This window comes from Denticeps clupeoides, chromosome 2 (assembly GCF_900700375.1).
Source record: "Denticeps clupeoides chromosome 2, fDenClu1.1, whole genome shotgun sequence".
Taxonomy (NCBI): domain Eukaryota; kingdom Metazoa; phylum Chordata; class Actinopteri; order Clupeiformes; family Denticipitidae; genus Denticeps; species Denticeps clupeoides.
Window position 1 is genome coordinate 17,916,892 of NC_041708.1, and position 17,562 is coordinate 17,934,453.

The 17,562-nt window shown below is 42.8% G+C and overlaps 1 protein-coding gene across 2 annotated transcripts in view; it reads left to right on the forward strand.

The window, feature by feature from the left end:
• Nucleotides 1-17,562, forward strand: part of sik2b (salt-inducible kinase 2b) — a 28,106-nt gene that overhangs the window by 9,357 nt on the left and 1,187 nt on the right. The window contains exons 4-14 of one of the 2 annotated variants that reach the window (XM_028965519.1): nt 2,839-3,000; nt 6,151-6,275; nt 6,480-6,603; nt 8,380-8,609; nt 10,821-10,973; nt 11,399-11,542; nt 13,291-13,507; nt 13,622-13,891; nt 14,740-14,897; nt 15,853-15,957; nt 17,464-17,555. In XM_028965519.1, coding sequence (XP_028821352.1) covers nt 2,839-3,000; nt 6,151-6,275; nt 6,480-6,603; nt 8,380-8,609; nt 10,821-10,973; nt 11,399-11,542; nt 13,291-13,507; nt 13,622-13,891; nt 14,740-14,897; nt 15,853-15,957; nt 17,464-17,555 — 1,780 coding nt within the window. The remainder of the gene's footprint in view (nt 1-2,838; nt 3,001-6,150; nt 6,276-6,479; nt 6,604-8,379; nt 8,610-10,820; nt 10,974-11,398; nt 11,543-13,290; nt 13,508-13,621; nt 13,892-14,739; nt 14,898-15,852; nt 15,958-17,463; nt 17,556-17,562) is intronic. The other variant, XM_028965520.1, reaches the window with a different exon arrangement.

Consider the following 17,562-nt stretch of genomic DNA (forward strand, 5'->3'; position numbering starts at 1 on the left):
GTGCTCTTTTGTAGTTGGTGTCTGCAGTCGTCGCATTCTGGAAATAGGGGCTAAGCAGACAGTGCCCTGTGCAAATGAGTTTAAAAGAGGAAGGCGCATGAATCACTCAAGTTTGATTTCAGCCAAAGGAGCAGAAGCCCTTCTTTATGGGTGCCGTGTCCAAAACAAGCTCCCTAAGCTCTGGCTTGAGTCTGAGCTGTTTGCTAAGGCATGAGTTATTTCTACAAGTGTGTGTGTGTGTGTGTGTGAGAGAGAGAGAGCAAGACACCCATTGGGCTCTTGCTTAAAAGCACTGTGACACATTCCCATGACTGGTGTGTTTTTTGATTAGCAACATGCCACAGGGAGAAGCGGTTTTGTTTGTGTGAAAGGGAGAACTGCAGTGAGAGGTCACACCCTGGGTCTAACCACCATCTCAGCCCCCTCCAACGGAATATTGCCCACTGCCCAGATCTTTACTTCTTTAGGGCCCGGCTACAGCGGGTAAAATGAGTACTTAACATGTCACCAATTTTCAAAGAAAATACATTTCTAAAGTTGCTATATGCATAAATTCTCACCAGAGGTTTGTAACAACCAATTCAATGCAAAGAAATCAAACAATACATAAACAATAAAATAAGGATAATTGTAATAAAAATGAATGACACAGGGAAAAAAGGAACAACATTTAGACAAGCCTGTGAAATACTGGGAGGCTGTTATTGTTAAAGTCGACTTTTAACTATATTGTAGTAAACTGATTTATATTAAATGTGATTGATGATCTAGCTATGAGGCACATGTCACTTACTGGTTATTTTTACATTTTTAATTGGAAGTAATGCCATTTGCCAGTTATCAAGAATGAAAAATAATGTTTCCACTGCAGAACAGCTGAAATGTTCTGGTTTTTGTTTAGATTCTTCAGACTTCATTTTTGTTTTCAGTCCCTCAGGATGCATTGATAATTGCTTCATCATGGCATTGCAGCCATTCAATTGCATTGCAGTGATCAAGTCATGACTGTTTAGAGCTTCGGTGTTGTTGAAATGTGCACTTGACATTTGGCTTTTTAAAATGCTTCAGCAGGAATTTTTGTGATACCGTGTTTGTCGCCACCATGTTTTTTTTAAACATATAGGTTTATCGACATTAATGAAATATTTCCAAATTGCATTTTGAATTAAATAGGTCTTGAAGGCTCATCAACTAGCATTTTTGTGTTCAGCTGCTATGAAGGGGAGGGGCTGTGTCAACTGGAGGAGACAAAGATGTCATTGTTGGTATTGATAATTTTCCTAATGAGTATCTTACCCAGTTCTCCTCTATACATTTTATTCACAGATAGTGCACCATAACAGTCCCAATGCACATAAACAGAGGTTACATGTTACTTCCATGAATTTGTTCCATACATGATGTTATTCAAAACTTGAATGGCATCAAATCTTGCGAATTATAAGAATGTGTGTATGATGCACTATTTCAGGAATTTGAACAGCTGTGATTAGACAGTTTGTCTGGCACTGGGCTGCGTTTTCTGAGCAGTGTTTCTTTTTCTCCCTCACTGGCTTTTGAGAGAAGTGGCTTCTGTACAGCGTTCATTCCTGAAAGGATGTGGCAACACTAACAGCAAGTTTTCCCGTAAACTGGTACTCTTAAAAAAAATAATAAAAGGGTAGTCTGACATCCTGGGGGCTGCTGAGTCCAGTTCGGTCATTATGTCCAGTGATTTTTGTTTGGAAGATTACTTTCATATAGTAATTGAAATACCTAATACCTAAATAGGGTAATTTGTACATGTAACAAATTATATTGCCAGAGTAACTAATTACATTTGAATACTTTAGTAAATTATGATTGAATATTCTTAGATGTTTACCATTTTGCTATTTTTGAAACCTGGCAGTGTTTACCTTACAACAGAACTAAACACTGACTACTGTCAAACTCATTTCAATAAATTAGTTAACATCCTTATAATTGATCAATACAATAACGAAAATTTACTTATCAGATTTCAGGCCTCATGTTACTGTAAGATCATAGTTATAAGCCTGTACTAAATCAAATATTTAATAATGTGAAACTTTATGATCGCTGCTTGGCTGACACAAATACCTCTCCCAAGATTCCCACTACACCACTATTATTAAACAGACAATATTTTATATACAATATTAAAATTGTAATAATGATTCTTTCAATAAGTAACTGTAATTTAATTACAACAGATTACAATTGCATTTTTTGTAATTAGATTATTACATGCAACTCTTTGCTCCCCAACACTACCAGTAATGCGTGTCTATAAAGGCTCCTTGAGTTGTTTCCTCTGACCTTCTCTGCACTTTCATCAGAAACTTCTACAAACACAGACACACTTAGAAATCTGTAACTAAAACTCATACCATTATTCACAGTCACTTGCATGCAGTAAAACACAAAGTGTCTGGCAGCATACACAGCATACGGCCTGCAACCATTTTGGAAGCAATATTTATTATGTTTACTTCCAAGAGAAAGAAAATTATTGTTTGTTTTATAGAGCTGGCCTGGGTACAGTGGCTGACACAGCAGCCGAGGGTGTGGTGACTGTGTAATTATGCATCCGGGGAGGAAGGGGTGGGGGTGTGTTTACGGCCCACCCTGCAGAACCTCCTTACTCCTCCACGCTTCCTCAGCTGTCTTGTGAGGGACGACCTCTTCATTCCTGACTACACAGAAATCCGAACTGTGTATCACATTGCATCACACACTTTTAAGTCCATATGTTGCACATGATTGCACGAGAACATAGCTGAGAACATAGAGATGGTGTCTTTAGTTAACTCCACCTCTCTCACCTCTGCCTAGACTACTTGGCCAATCACGGGCGTCTCAGTGAGCCAGAGGCACGGAGGAAGTTCTGGCAGATCCTGTCAGCGGTTGAGTACTGCCACAACTGCAACATTGTACACCGGGACCTAAAGGCTGAGAACCTTCTGCTGGATGTACACATGAACATCAAAATCGCAGGTAATGTAATTCTCATACAAATTCTATTGTGAAACTCATACTTGTTTACCCCCTCAACATAACATGAAATGGTCATGACCAAACGCACAGCCAAATGGACAATGCTGGGGGACTGTGGTCAAAGGGTAACATTAGGGTAGTTAGAGAAATATACCTCTCACTCTTTCATTTTAACCTAATACACGAAAAAATGGAACAAAATCCCAGGCACGTGAGCAACCCCGGTGACCAAATACAAGAACTTAAGATGATGCAGTGGTAGTCAGAGCAGTCAGCAGTCTCAGCAGTGACCCAGCCTGTTTTGGTTCAGTGTAAAACCAGAGAGAACCCACTGAATTCACACATCTCCATCAGCACACTTAACAGGTCTTTAGCAATGTTGAGTGCAATCTGGCACATCTGTGAAGGCTTCAGTAACATTACAATGGTGTGCAGGGTGCTAGTGAGTTACACACCCATCTATGAACCACAAAACACATTCACAGGTTTTCAGAAAAAAATCAAACCGCAATTTATTTGACAGATATTATGATTTTTTTTCAGCATTCACTATACAATGTGTTTTAAAACTGTAGCATAACCGCTGTAAGTGGCATACCACGTGGTGAGAGCGCGTGTTCTTGCTCGCATTTAAGTGGGCGTGGCGTTAGCTTGGGACACATCTGATTGGTGAGCAGGATTGTCTGTCACACAGGGACATCAACGCAACATGATTAACTGTCGTGGCACCTGTCGCCCGGCGGGATGACGAAAGAGGACAGAACTTTGTTTTACTGCCTGAACTATGTTTTCTTTGCTGCACGCCCACTCGGATGGACTGATTTACGGTACCAACTCTTCCTAAACTGACTTTCACCACGTACACCGGAGCGGCGGAGGGCTCCCATGCCTCGATCATTCAGCCACCCATATGCAGCATTCTGCGCTATCACTACCATAGTGAGCCGCACCCACAGACCACTGTCACAGCAGCCGCCTCTCTTCTGCATCCCCAGCACCCCAGGGGGTCACCGCCGCTCTGGGGTGGCAAAAATTGTCGCAGTTGTTGCAACTTATAAAATCATATTTATTTTAATTCTGTTCAAATTCGATAAATTGTTCAGCTGTACTTACTACCATTGTGTCCCTGAGCAAGACAATTAACCCTGAGTGTCCCCAACTACACTGTTCCTGTAACTACTGACTGTAAGTCACTCTGGATAAGGGTGTCTGGTAAATGCTGTTAATGTGCAATGCCAGTGTGGATGGCATCTGCGTGTTCTGGTTAGGCAGTGATGGTGTCACATGACATGCTTTCAATACGTCAAGTTTTGCTTCCATCTGTTTCACCCTTTAGCATCTGTTCACTCTTCTTGACTGTACATCACAGGAATTTAATTGAACTCACGGATGGTTAAATTTTCAGATCGTTCTTTTCCTTTTGTTCACACCCTCAGATCCAAACAGTGATGCTGCAGAGCCGTTCCATAGTGTAGAACAGCCCTCTTGTTTTTTAAATGAATTATTTTAGTCAGAGATTTTATGAGAATAAAATCGTGACATTTTGAAGATACATATAGATGGGCTAAGCAATGATCATGAGATGCCTTGTTTTTCTCAGAGGCTTTTATTTTTTGTAATATCTGTCCATCTTACACCTAAGAAGCAATGTGAAACAGTCCCCTTTTTTCCTATGTTATGGTCGAAGGCCATGTGAGGACTGGATGACCCCCTTGGTGGGGGGGTCCCTCATCACAGTTTGATAACAATTGATTTAGACTGGAATGGGTGGCTACAGATGTGGGAGTTTGGCTTCTGAAAGCCCCCCTCAGGCCAGAGGCTCACTGCTTGATCTGTTTCTAAGAAGACTGCAGGCATTGCGGCCATTCAAAGAAATGTCACCCGAGTGGGGGAAAGCCTTTATGTTCTGCTTCAAAGAGACCTGTCCCCTCATAGATGCGTAGGAAGAACTCTAAGTCTGGCTGTCCTGGTGTGGACCACCACTCCATCCTGAGCCCTGGCTACTGAGAACAATAAGACTGCAGTTTTCATCGACTCTGCACAGCTGCAGGCAAGAGATTGGGGGCAGAGGCTCCTGGACTCGTTTGGAAACAAAGACAAATCTTCACAACTGGAGCCACAGGAGACTTGCACCATTCGTCTGCTCTGGTGAATAGCGAGAGCTCTGTCTGTCAGCAGCATCTACAAGGGCACGTTGTTTAACCTCCACACAGCCCGTGCACTCACGGAGCCGGCCGCTGCCTCCAGCGCTGTGTGCCTTTATTAAATGTGGAAATCTGGGGCCAGCACGATGTGAGATTGAGTGATTTGCCGTATTGAACGCTCCCCCCCCAAGCTCCCCCTCCCGCCTCCAAGGCAGCTGTGCTCTCTGACGTCAGTCGGTTTGCTCAGTATTCAGCCGCTGAAGTGGGTCAGCTCCGGTGATAAGCCGTGCTCTCTTCATCTCTCATTTCTCTTCATCCAGGATGCATCCTGAGGACCCCTTCACCCCCACTAGCTCTGATGCCTTTTCATCCTCTGCAGTAATAACTGGCATGCAGGTCTTTTTTTTTTGCGACTGTACAGCATAGACTACTAGCCCACCAACACAGAGAAGCTCTCAAGTAAACATCACTGAAAGTAAAAATTACTGAAAGCCTAAAATGACCACGATGCATGTAAACTTCTAACTACAACTCTACCCACTTTATCTTCCTTCCGTTCCCGGGACCTTGTGCTATATAGCAAAATATATCAACGTACGGTGTTTCTTAATTTGTTGCCTATGTTTGAAAACCTTGTCATTGGCCATTGGGAGAACTTTAAATACAGCTGAGAGAGTAATAACATTCCAAATGTGTCTCGGGTGGTAGTAGCCTAGTGGGTAACACACTCAAAGACCGAGGTTCAAATCCCACTTACTACCATTGTGTCCCTGAGCAAGACACTTAACCCTAAGTTGCTCCAGGGAGACTGTCCCCTGTAACTACTGATTGTAAGTCGCTCTGGATAAGGGCGTCTGATAAATGCTGTAAATGTAAAATGTCTCACTGGATACAGGCAAACAGCTAAACCAGCCGAAAGGCAAATGTGCATTCTTCTCTTCTTCTTATCTTTTAAAAATAATCCATTGAGTGTTGTGTAACTGGTGTGTTTTTGGTGCTGTTTTAGATTTTGGATTTGCCAACTTTTTTCGGCATGGAGAGCCCCTGGCAACATGGTGTGGCAGCCCCCCCTATGCAGCCCCAGAGGTTTTTGAGGGCCAGCAGTATGAGGGACCACAGCTGGACATCTGGGTAAGTCCGGATATAGCTAATGATAACCATAAACGAAACCTAGCCTGCTATGATTTACCTTTGAATATCTGGTACGTAAGAGAGACCTCAGAGACCTGATGTTCAGGACCTGCTGTATTATATAGCATTGTGTTCATGGGCAATGCTGGAGTTAACAGAGGGATAATGATGTTAAGTATGTTTTTTTGTGCGTGTGTCTTGTAGAGTATGGGAGTAGTACTGTATGTGCTGGTGTGTGGGGCTCTGCCCTTCGATGGCCCCTCCCTTCCCATACTGAGGCAGCGCGTGCTGGAGGGACGCTTCAGGATCCCATACTTCATGACAGAAGGTGGGTGCCCACCACCACTAATTTTTCTCTCTCTCCATTGCTCTGGGTTTTGCTGGTTGAAACTACTGTTGCAACAATTAGAAATTTTGGTGGTATGATTATAGTCAAGAGAAATAATCCCGATCTCACAATTATCTCTATTATTTATTTAACATGAATCGAGTTCCCTGTATCAACATATGTAAATCACAGAAGCTTCAGAAGCTATTTAATGTATTTGGGTGTATTTATTTTTATTTTATTTATTTATTGTTTTTTGCAATTTTGGGGGATTGTCAAACCAGTTCATCCCTGCAACTCTAGATGACACGGTTAAAGAATGAGAAGTAGAACAAAAAACAGGTGGCTGGTACCTTTTGTATTCACACTGGTGGGTTCCAGACTGTTGACAGGATACTGCAGGAGAGCAGCAGTACAAGGTTGGTAAGCCTAAACCAGACAAGTCCTCTGGCCAGATTAAAAGTTCATTACGTAACACAGGGAGGGGATGGAGACTCTGTTGCAGTGCTTCCAATGACAGGAAGGGTCAGGGTCTTTGTTCAGAGGCCTTGAAACAGTTTTGCCATGCTAAGAATGTAGAGTGTGGAACGCAACCAACCAGTCCCCAGTGCATCAGAAGCTGTGCTGGAGGAGAGACTGTATGTTCTTGAATGTATGTTCTCACTGCACATAACTTTGCATCAGATTCTTTCACTCCACAGCGTGCAAAGAAAAGCTCCAGTACTTAAAAAAAAAGTTAAGTTAAAAGAAAAAGGCCTCAAAAAGAGCACATGATTTACTACATCATAACCCAATACATTGAGTATATTCTGCATATCACCTGTCACCACATATACTTAACTGAAGCACCTCACAAAAAAACTGCAGCATATATGCAAGATGAAATGTATACATTTAATTGCTGTTTTTACACACAATCTAAAAGTGAAAAAACATTGTGGTGTAAATCACATTATATTTATCTTGACATTTTAGGCCACTAATGCCAGTTTTAGAGTTAGCATAAATACACACAAAGTGCACAATATAACATTTCATACTTAATAGTAAATCTTGTTTTCTTAGTCCTTCCATGAGCTGGAAAGATATGTCATAGGTGAATACTGTATATAGTAAGATATACAGTCCACATTCACATTCTGTGATTTCTCCAGAGCTTGTGTTCACTCAAGACAGTGTTTTTTTTTTTGTTGTTTTTTTACTTACAGCAGACGCTATAAGGGAGGGAGGCACCAGTGAAGAGACCTCATTAATCCCTTTAAGACGTTCCCATTGACGTCAGGTTCATTTAGGCGCTAACTGGGGAGGGGGGCAGTGAGCAGTCATGTTCAAGGACAGACGGGTGTGTGTGTTTGTGAGTGTGTGTGTGTGTGTGTGTGTGTGTGTGTGTGTAAGATAATCAGTTTTAGTTAGGTAGAGTCCAGCGGAGGCTCCAGCATTTTAATAAGACAGCTGTTCTGTGTTTGTGTGTGTGTGTGTGTGTGTGTGTGTGTGAGAGAGAGAGAGAGAAACGGGGGGAGAGTGTGAGTGTGTCTGTTGCATTTGTCATCATTTGACACTCTTTTGTATCAGTTTTTCTGGGACAAGTAGCACTGTTTTTCTTCAGAAATAGACTCTCTCTCTCACACACACACACACACACACACACACACACACACACAACCAGTGACGCACTCACTGCCGCCATGAGGCATGTATGACTCACAGCAAACTAGAAGCTTAATCAGCCATCTTCTTTTCTCTTTCTCTGCTTGTGTCTCCATTCTGCCTCTGCAGACTGTGAGCACCTTATTCGCCGCATGCTGGTGTTGGATCCCTCCAAGCGCCTGTCGCTGTCGCAGATTAAGGAGCACCGATGGATGGCGATGGATGCACCAGTGCAGAGGCCGCTTTTATACCAGCAACAGTCAGCCCCAGAGGCTGGGGAAGCAGGCCTGGGCGAGTATAGCGAGCAGGTTCTCCGCCTCATGCACAGTCTGGGCATTGACCAGCACAAGACGTTGGAGGTGAGACAACGCAACCCCCAAATACATACTGCTAAAAAATAGAATAATTTAACATAAGATTATCCTTTATTAGTCCCACAAGTAAGAAAATTGCATTGTCACAGCAGAAAGTATAGAATATAAGAGCAGCAAAAAAATAAATAGCTAAATAGCTAGAAATTACTGTGGATGAGTTTATTAAAAATATATGAGTGTGTGTGTGTGTGTGTGGCTGTATGTATGTATGTATACATATAATATGTATGTGTACATATGTACAGAGTGGAGTAGCTTAGCCACCATTCTCCTGTCACTCACCACCTCCACTGGGTCCAGAGGGCATCCTAGAACAGAGCTGGTCCTCCGGATCAGCCTGTTCAGTCCCTTTCTGCCCCCAGCAGAGATGCTGCTGCCCCAGCAGACCACACTATAAAAGATGGCTGAGGCCACCACAGAGTCATAAATGGTCTTTAAGAGTGGTCTTTAAGGTCCAGAAGACCTTAGCCTCTGCAGCAGGTCCAGCCTGCTCTGCCCTTTCCTGTAGAGGGCATCAGAGTTGTTAGTCCATCTAGTTTATTGTTCAGATGAACACCAAGGTATCTGGAGGTCTCCACAGCCTCAATGCCCATACCCTTTATATTCAGTGAATGTAGTGGAGGATGTTTGTGCCTGTGTAAGTCTACACCAGCTCCTTGATATTTCCAGTGTTGATCTGGAGGTAGTTCTGCTGGCACCAGTCCACAAAGTCTCGGGTCAGTTCTCTCTACTCCTTGAGGCCGACTATTGCCATTTGCACTGCCTTAATACAGATATATATAAAAACATATCAAACCTGGCAGAAGGCAGATAAATAAGGAATTTGCAACTTGCAAGTATTTAGCCACCTGTCAGCCATCTGGCATGTGGTTTGGTAGGAGCATGAGTGTGGAAAAGATTGAGCGGCAAACTAATTTCTTTAGTGCATGTTGTATTCTCAAAAGGTTTTGCAGGTGCTACGCTTTAGGTGATGCAGTGGTGTGCTGTTAAGGTTTGGAAAAGAAGATGTGCTGAAAAGTTTTAATAAAATGGAAACTAAAAGAGTTTCAAATCACACAAGCCAAAAATGTGTTCACGATATATCATGGATAACATGAAACATAAATATCCACTAAATTATCAAATTTGATATTTGATACCTGCTATGGGTTCCAAAAAAGTTGGCAAACCAATGACTGAAATGCATGAAAGAACATCTAGCAATAATTAAGTTAATTGATCAGGTCACATGATTACCTGTAAAAGGGATGTCTTATAGAGGCAGAGTCTCTCAGAATAAAGATTGGCAGATATCACCTAAACCTCTATCATGTGAAAAGGAAGCCATATGCTCTCGAAATACCCTGAATGTTCACAATGAGAATGTGTTTTTTCAGACGAGTCTAAATTTTACATTCCAACATTAAGTTCAAAATCCAGTATCTCTGATGAGTGCATAAGTGCATACTGCATGGGCAGCTTGGTATAAGCTGCCCTAAACCTTGTAAAAGGTTTTAGAGCAACATGTCTACACTATGGTAAACATGCCCCGGTCATAACTACTATGAGATCTGTAGCAAGCATCACATTTGTACATATAATTGTTAATAAACAGGGGTTATCTGTGTTCTGTTGTGAATAAAATATTGACTTGTGTGGTTTGAAAGTCTTTTAGTGTGTATTTTTATTCAAATGTAAAGGATGTCACAACTTTTCCAGAACTTCCAGAAATGTATACATTACTTGTACTTATGCTGATTGAATTATTCACAGTAACAGACAATTTGAGAAAAATGTTCATGCTACTGAAGCTTGTTGAAGGTCAGAGAATGATCTCCCAATGACTGTAAGGTATTCAGCAGATGGTTGGGGCACTTGCCAGACAGACCTATGAAACCTAAATGAGCAGTGATTAATATGTTTAATAAATAGGTATTTATTGTGAGTAATAAATAGATATTTATTGATTCTTCCCTTTAGAGTTTCCTGTGGTTTCCTAGGGTCTGAAAGAGTAATTTGTTCATGCGCTTCAATGGTGGAATAAAATGTAGGTTTTCGGTAGCGACACAAGAACATGGCAAGGTGGACATCACATATATTGAACAGATATTGAAAAATATAAATGTAGGGACATAGGAATTGGAGATTACCCTAGTAATAACCCTGTTGACTTGGCTTTTTTGCCTGTGGTAATAATGCCATCATTTGTGTCTGTAGTCTCTACAGAGTAAGAGTTACAACCACTTTGCTGCTATCTACTACCTACTGGTGGAGCGACTGAAAGCTCATCGGTGTAGTTTCCCTGTGGAGCAGCGGCTTGACGCCCGGCAGCGTCGCCCCAGCACCATCGCTGAGCAGACTCTTGTCAAGGTAACCCCCCCTTCAATTAATTTGGGGTGCTGAAGCCAATGTGTGCTTTCAGCATATGAAGCTGCTGCAGATTCTTAATTTCACCTGAAACTTATTAAATCAACAGATTTGTCTTGCATGTATACTTCTTCAGTCAGTGGAAAAGAAAAAAGATGAAAGCAAACAAACAAAAGAAAAGTAATTAGAATTATGTTCTAAGCATGTGTACAGTGCACAAGGTACAATAAATTAGTCACTTTTAATCACTACAATACAAGTGCTAAGTATACAATCTAATAAAACAGATTAATGTAATAAAACATAGCAACATATATAGTTATATGATATGGACAATAGCAACACCATACAAAATAGCAGTGAACAATTGTGGCTCGTGAAGATTTCATTTTAAATAGCCTGTGCTGTGTTCTCTCCATGTCTCTCAGAGTTCTGCTGCTCCTCAGGTGGGTTTGCGTCTCCTGCGCTCCCCCGCCCTCCTCCAGACCTCTGCTGACTCTTTTAACTTCCCACAGTCCTCTTGTTCAACGGCTGAACACACCCTAATGGAGGAGGAGGTGGCCACACCCAAAGTAAGAAACAACCTCTACTGCGATATTTTATTTAGTCATGTGATGAACCTTCTTGTTTTTTTTATTGATTAGATGTTTTGTTTCTATTTGTATTTTATTGTATTGTGTGTTTTGTTAATAAGGAGAGGAAAATGTTTGATGGTTTTATTTCAATTTTCCCATACCGCTGAACTTTCAAACATAAGACATCAGTCATGCTGCTTGGCCCTGTTTTAGCTTCTCGATCTCTCTTTGTCAGGCTTGGAGTAATAATAACATGCCACTCACTAATTGTTCTGCACCCAAACCATCAATGTTCTGCAGCTTTTCTTCCTCACATTGCATTTGGTTCAGTGCTTTCCATATATATGTGAAGTTTGTGCAGTCAGCAGCACGCCTCCCCTGCTCTATTCATGGTTTGTGGATCCACTCGTCGTCAGGGTTCCCACCTCGAAACGTTCCTTTCTGGCAGCTTACAGACACTTTCCAGCAGCACACCACACGGCAACAGCAGGACTTTACATGCTGTGTTTGGTAGGGTGTAGCGGGGAGGGATATTTCGCATGCCGGTGTGTCAGGCCTCATGCACTTTAGGAAACAGTATGGAATTACATGACAGTCTCCAGGTGGTTCCTGTTTCCTTAGCAACTGGTTTCGACAGGCTTGTGTTTATGGTGTGTGTGTGTGCGTTCGTGTGTGTGTGAGCGTGTGCATGTGAGCAGGACTGGCCTTTCAGCTAGAGCAGGGCAGACTTCCTGTCTCTGCATTCCACACCTCTCACCCGCAAGCCCTAAGCAACCAAAGAGAGACAGAGGGAGGGGAAGAGGGCGGGATAATGACAGAATCCACAACATAGTCCAGCAGGATCTGACGCTGCAGCTCTCTCTCAGCTTCCACAAGTCATTGTAAATATCTACATCCAGGGCTTTGATTTGCCTGAGACCTTCAGCAGAAATATGTGGAATTGTTCTGCGTTTTCCCCAGAAGAGGTCATCCTCCTTGTTATTACTTGACTCTGATAGCAATCAAAAGTCATTTTAATTAACTAATATAGATTTATAACCTATAAGATAGAATGAATGTCATTACTCTGATGCTACTTTTCTTCAAATTTCATTGCACTTTGTTACATAACTCATAACAAAACTTTTATTAAATTCTTTAATTAACATTCACATCTTGTCAGTGCAGTATCCATAGGCACTACCCAGTTATATGTTCTTTTGAATATTAAATATTTTCTTGCATTTTTAGCTTGCTTACTTTTTTACTAGCCATATTCCCCTTTTATTCAATTTTATATATTTTATAACTTGAATATGCACAGCCAAAAACAGCAATTCCGGGTGCATTTCACTGCATGCTGTACTGCTATTACCATGCATGTGTCGAATAAAAATCTTGAACGTGTTTTCGTTCACAAGCTCAGTTGGTCAGCTGAATGACAGCTGACTCTTTCATACTAAAGTCCACTCCAGGTGCTTCTGGTGTGGAGGTGTGATGATGTGCTGAACCTGGACAGAAACATCCAGTTGGTTGTTTCCCAGTTATTCCTGCAGTCCACAGATTAAATGTTGTTATACCTCACTTGACTGGTGTTTGAGTTCTGGTGAACATGTGTCCCTAACAGGAATCATGAGTGTTTACACCTTCAGCTGTTCTGTCTCAGTGTCTGTCTCTCTCTCTCTCACACACACACACACACACACACACACACACACACACACACACACACACACACACACTGACTATGACATTCCTTTCCGCAGGTCACGGGCTGTTTGCTGGATCCTTTGCCCCCTGTGGTCGTCCGAGCAACCAGCAGCTCATCGCCTAGCAATGTAATGGAGACGTCCATCGACGAGGGCATTGAGACAGAAGAGCTAGATGCTGAGGATGACCCCACCCATGTCTTCAGTGTGTACCAGAGCCCACGCTTTGCACAGCGCAGACACACACTGTCAGAGGTCACCAACCAGCCAGGAGGTCAATATCAGACATACACACATCAGACGCACTTGACACGGACTGCCCATTAAAAGAATGTTTAAGTGTGTGAAGCCCCGCAGTTAAATGTGTGTGTATGTTTGTGTGTTTCAGTTAAACTCTTCAGTCTGGGCCAGAACCCTTCAGTTGGCAGCATGGACTCTGAGTTTGACCTGGGCTCCATTCACAGTGACCACAGCCTGCTGGAGGACACGCCTCAAATCATCAATACATCCGTCACTCGTGCTGCCCCGCGGTTCCTGTCGGGCCGACCAGCCAATCCCACCATGCAGGCACTGAGCTCACAGAGGAGGGAGGAGCACAATCGTTCACCAATCAGCTTCCGGGAGGGACGCCGTGCCTCTGACACTTCCCTAACACAAGGTGTGTATGTGGGTCTCTTGGTCTCAATAGTGACTCACATCATGAATCAGACCATGGTTTTAAAACTAGTCCCATTTATATCTTTTCAAACTCTCATTCTGTTCCACATAATTACCCACAAGACTCTCAGGGACCAAAAATAGCTGTTCATTTGTGTTATGTTCTGCCTTGGCTGCCCCTTCAGTTCGCATTAGAGTATTTGAGGGCCATTTAGTATCTCATGTTAGAGTATCAGGTCCGTGCTCATTCTGTAATAGTTCCGGTAGGAATGCACACATTCAGAGCAGCTTCAAAGCATATTTCATTACATTTATTCCTTCTGTCAACATTATCCACTCCCAGGGTTCTCAGACAGGGTTCTCAAACCAGCACTGGTGGATTCAATACAGTCCCATATAGGTTGATAGCAAATTTTACTGTCTGTCTGACCATATACACATACAAAAAGGGGTAAACCGCATTTTCACATCCAATCACTGAGCAACTCCGTCGCTCGTTTGCAAGCCATGGCGGGTCGATGGAGATAATTTTTTAGGGAAGAGGTGGGAAAAACAGAAAGTCTCACAAAGTTAAGAGATTGACTAAGGTCTCTTTTCATTCATGGGTCCTTGCTGGTGCAATGATTTAGCATGGTTGTCTAAAAGAGATGATTTTGTGTTTTAAATACTAGCTGTTATATGTTCAGAATATGTCTAGGAGAAACCGTGCTGGGTGACTAGTTTAAAATGATAGTGTGACACTTTGTGGTGACAATTTCCATTCTCAGGGGGTTTGAATCGTACAGTCAGGTGTGTGTGTGTGTGTGTGTGTGTGTGTGAGAGACACTCATCATCTCTCTGTGTCCTCAGGCCTGGTTGCCTTCAGGCAGCATCTGCAGCACCTGGCTAGGACCAAAGGCATTCTGGAGCTGAATAAAGTGTATGAGCAGATGGGCTCTGGGGAGGATACAGCAATAGGGTTCCACCCCCAACTCCACCCACACAGCCTGCTGGACCCAGATCTGCAGGTGAGCCACTTAACCACCACATCATCACCTAAAAATACATACATAGTCATACAGACACACTCGGGGCCCAACATATACATTTACATTTACAGCATTTATCAGACATCCTTATCCAGAGTGACTTCAGTAATGACAGGGACAGTCCCCCTGGAGCAATTTAGGGTTAAGTGTCTTGCTCCGGGACACAATGGTAGTAAGTGGGATTTTAACCTGGGTCCTCTTGTTCATAGGCGAGTGTGTTACCCACTAGGCTACTACCAACACAATCCAGCACAATCAAGTACCTCTGTAAAAAGCCACGTCACTGCCCAGAAACACAGCCGTTATGTAGTTACTCAACCATCACTGTTATTACTACTCTCTCCCACCAACCCCTATTGTGTAATGCCAGAAGAGGCAGTTGATTGTCTGGCTGTTTACTGGGAGCGCTTGGCAGGGCTCTCAATGTGGCCATTGTTGAGTAATGTTCTCCCCACTACAGACTGGCACCCACTAGGTCTATTCCACCCACAGGGGTTTCATTTTTAAACAGTTGTTATTATGATAAATACACTATAAACCTAAGTGTGCAGGTATTGTCTGTTGTGTAGGATGTTTTGGTGAGTTGCTACAGTGTGATAGGAGTGGATCTGCTGATCATGCTGAAGGGCAGGCTGGATCCGAGGTCGGCCAGGGTCACCCGACTGGCCGTAAACACGCTCATGGCTTTGTTTTGATTCACTCAGGCGTTGGTCCCGAACCCTGGCCCCTCTGCTTTCCAATCCTCAAATTCAATTGGTCAAGGATGCCTGGAATGCAGAGTGGCTTGGTTGTTAGCTTCTTTATTTACTTAGTGCGTTAGTTCCACCACACGGGGCAACAAGCCAACTTAAGAGCCATTCTATCTGAGCGCTGGAATAGAGGAGCTTCGTTTAAAAGGCATTTAATTAGCAGCCTGACCTGTCTACGTTTTCAGGGCGAGGAATCCCAGAACATGGCCATGTTTTCTACCGGTGCTCACCCTCCACTTCTGTCAAGGAGGCCAAGTCTAGAGACGCAGTACCTCACACACAGGATTCAGGTATGTCAGTCATGCTGGGGCACACTCACTACACACAGAGTTGCAGTTGGGCAGCCACTTCTTTACAGGTGATTTGTTTTTGTCATTCACAGCACACAGTGCACACAATGAAATGTGTCCTGTGCATTTAACCCATCACCCTTAGTGAGCAGTGGGCAGCCATCAAAGGGCACCTCAGTGGCACCTTTACAGTGCGGGATTTTAACCTGTTAACTGTTAAATTGATTTAGGCAATTGTATTTACGGTCTTTTCAAATGCATAGACCACAGGGTCTGAAGCCACAGACCCTGAGCAAAACACTTAACTCTGGTTGTCTCCAGGATGCCTGTCCCTGTCACTATTGATTGTAAGTTGTCCTGGATAAGGATGTATATGCCGGAAAAGTACATATATGATCATTTTAATAGTTATGAATGGCAAGTAATTTGTGGCATTCCACTAAAAAGTGGAGTAATTAATGGCATTCCACTAAAAATCAATGATTTTACCTAAAAATTTACCTAAAATGAATTGATTTAACCAGTAAATTAAAATGAGACATTAGAGCAACACTGTACTTTTTTTGATACTTAAGTACATTTGAAGGCAAAAATCTTTGTTCTTTTACTCAATATTAATTTAAATAGAGGACTTACTGGAGTAAAATTTTACCCTGGGTAACTCTAGTTTTGCTCAAGTACATAGTTTGTGTACTTTGTTCACCACTGCCCGTGGGCCACTGCTGTCCCATGCATATACTGTATACATTGAGCAGTGTATTAGTGAGAATGTTATTATTGTAGTAGTGATGGGGTGCAATTTTTCATGACCTCATAATCAATCATTTAATCAATACTGCGAGAGACCAGGGTTCGAATCACTAACGGAGAGGCAGAACATCTTTAAGGGCAGTGGTGACCAAGCGGATAAGGAAGTGGACTCGTAACCAAAGGGTAGCGGGTTCAAATCCCAAACCACCAAGATGCCACTGTGGTCCCCATGAGCAAAGCACGGTCCCCACACACTGCTCCCCGGTGCCTTTCATGGCTGCCCTCTGCTCACTAAGGGGTGTGGGTTAAAAAAAGAGGACACATTTCATTGGGTGCACATTGTATCAAAATGTCAAATAACACTCACTTCACTTTGCCCTGTTCTGGTTCTGCCAAAACAGAACCTACAAAATACTAGTATTAGTATAGTTCAATTGAATTATTACTTAATGACTAGTTGCCTCACATACACAAGGGTGGTAGTAGCCAAGTGGGTAACACACTCGCCAATGAACCAGAAGACCCAGGATCAAACCCCACTTACTACCATTGTGTCCCTGAGCAAGACACTTAACCCATAGTTGCTCCAGGGGGGACTGTCCCTGTAACTACTGATTGTAAGTCGCTCTGGATAAGGGCGTCTGATAAATGCTGTAAATGTAAATGTAAAATACACAAATACAAGCAGAAGCTCAATAAAATCCAAATGACTTGTCCTATATGTTAGCTCTCTGTAACTGCTGCTCTAACCCTCAGCAGAACAGCCTGATGGCAACCAGCCCCAGCAGCTGCCAGATGTTCTGCAAGGAGACGCCACGCAGTCTGGAACAACAGCTGCAGGAACACAGGTACCAC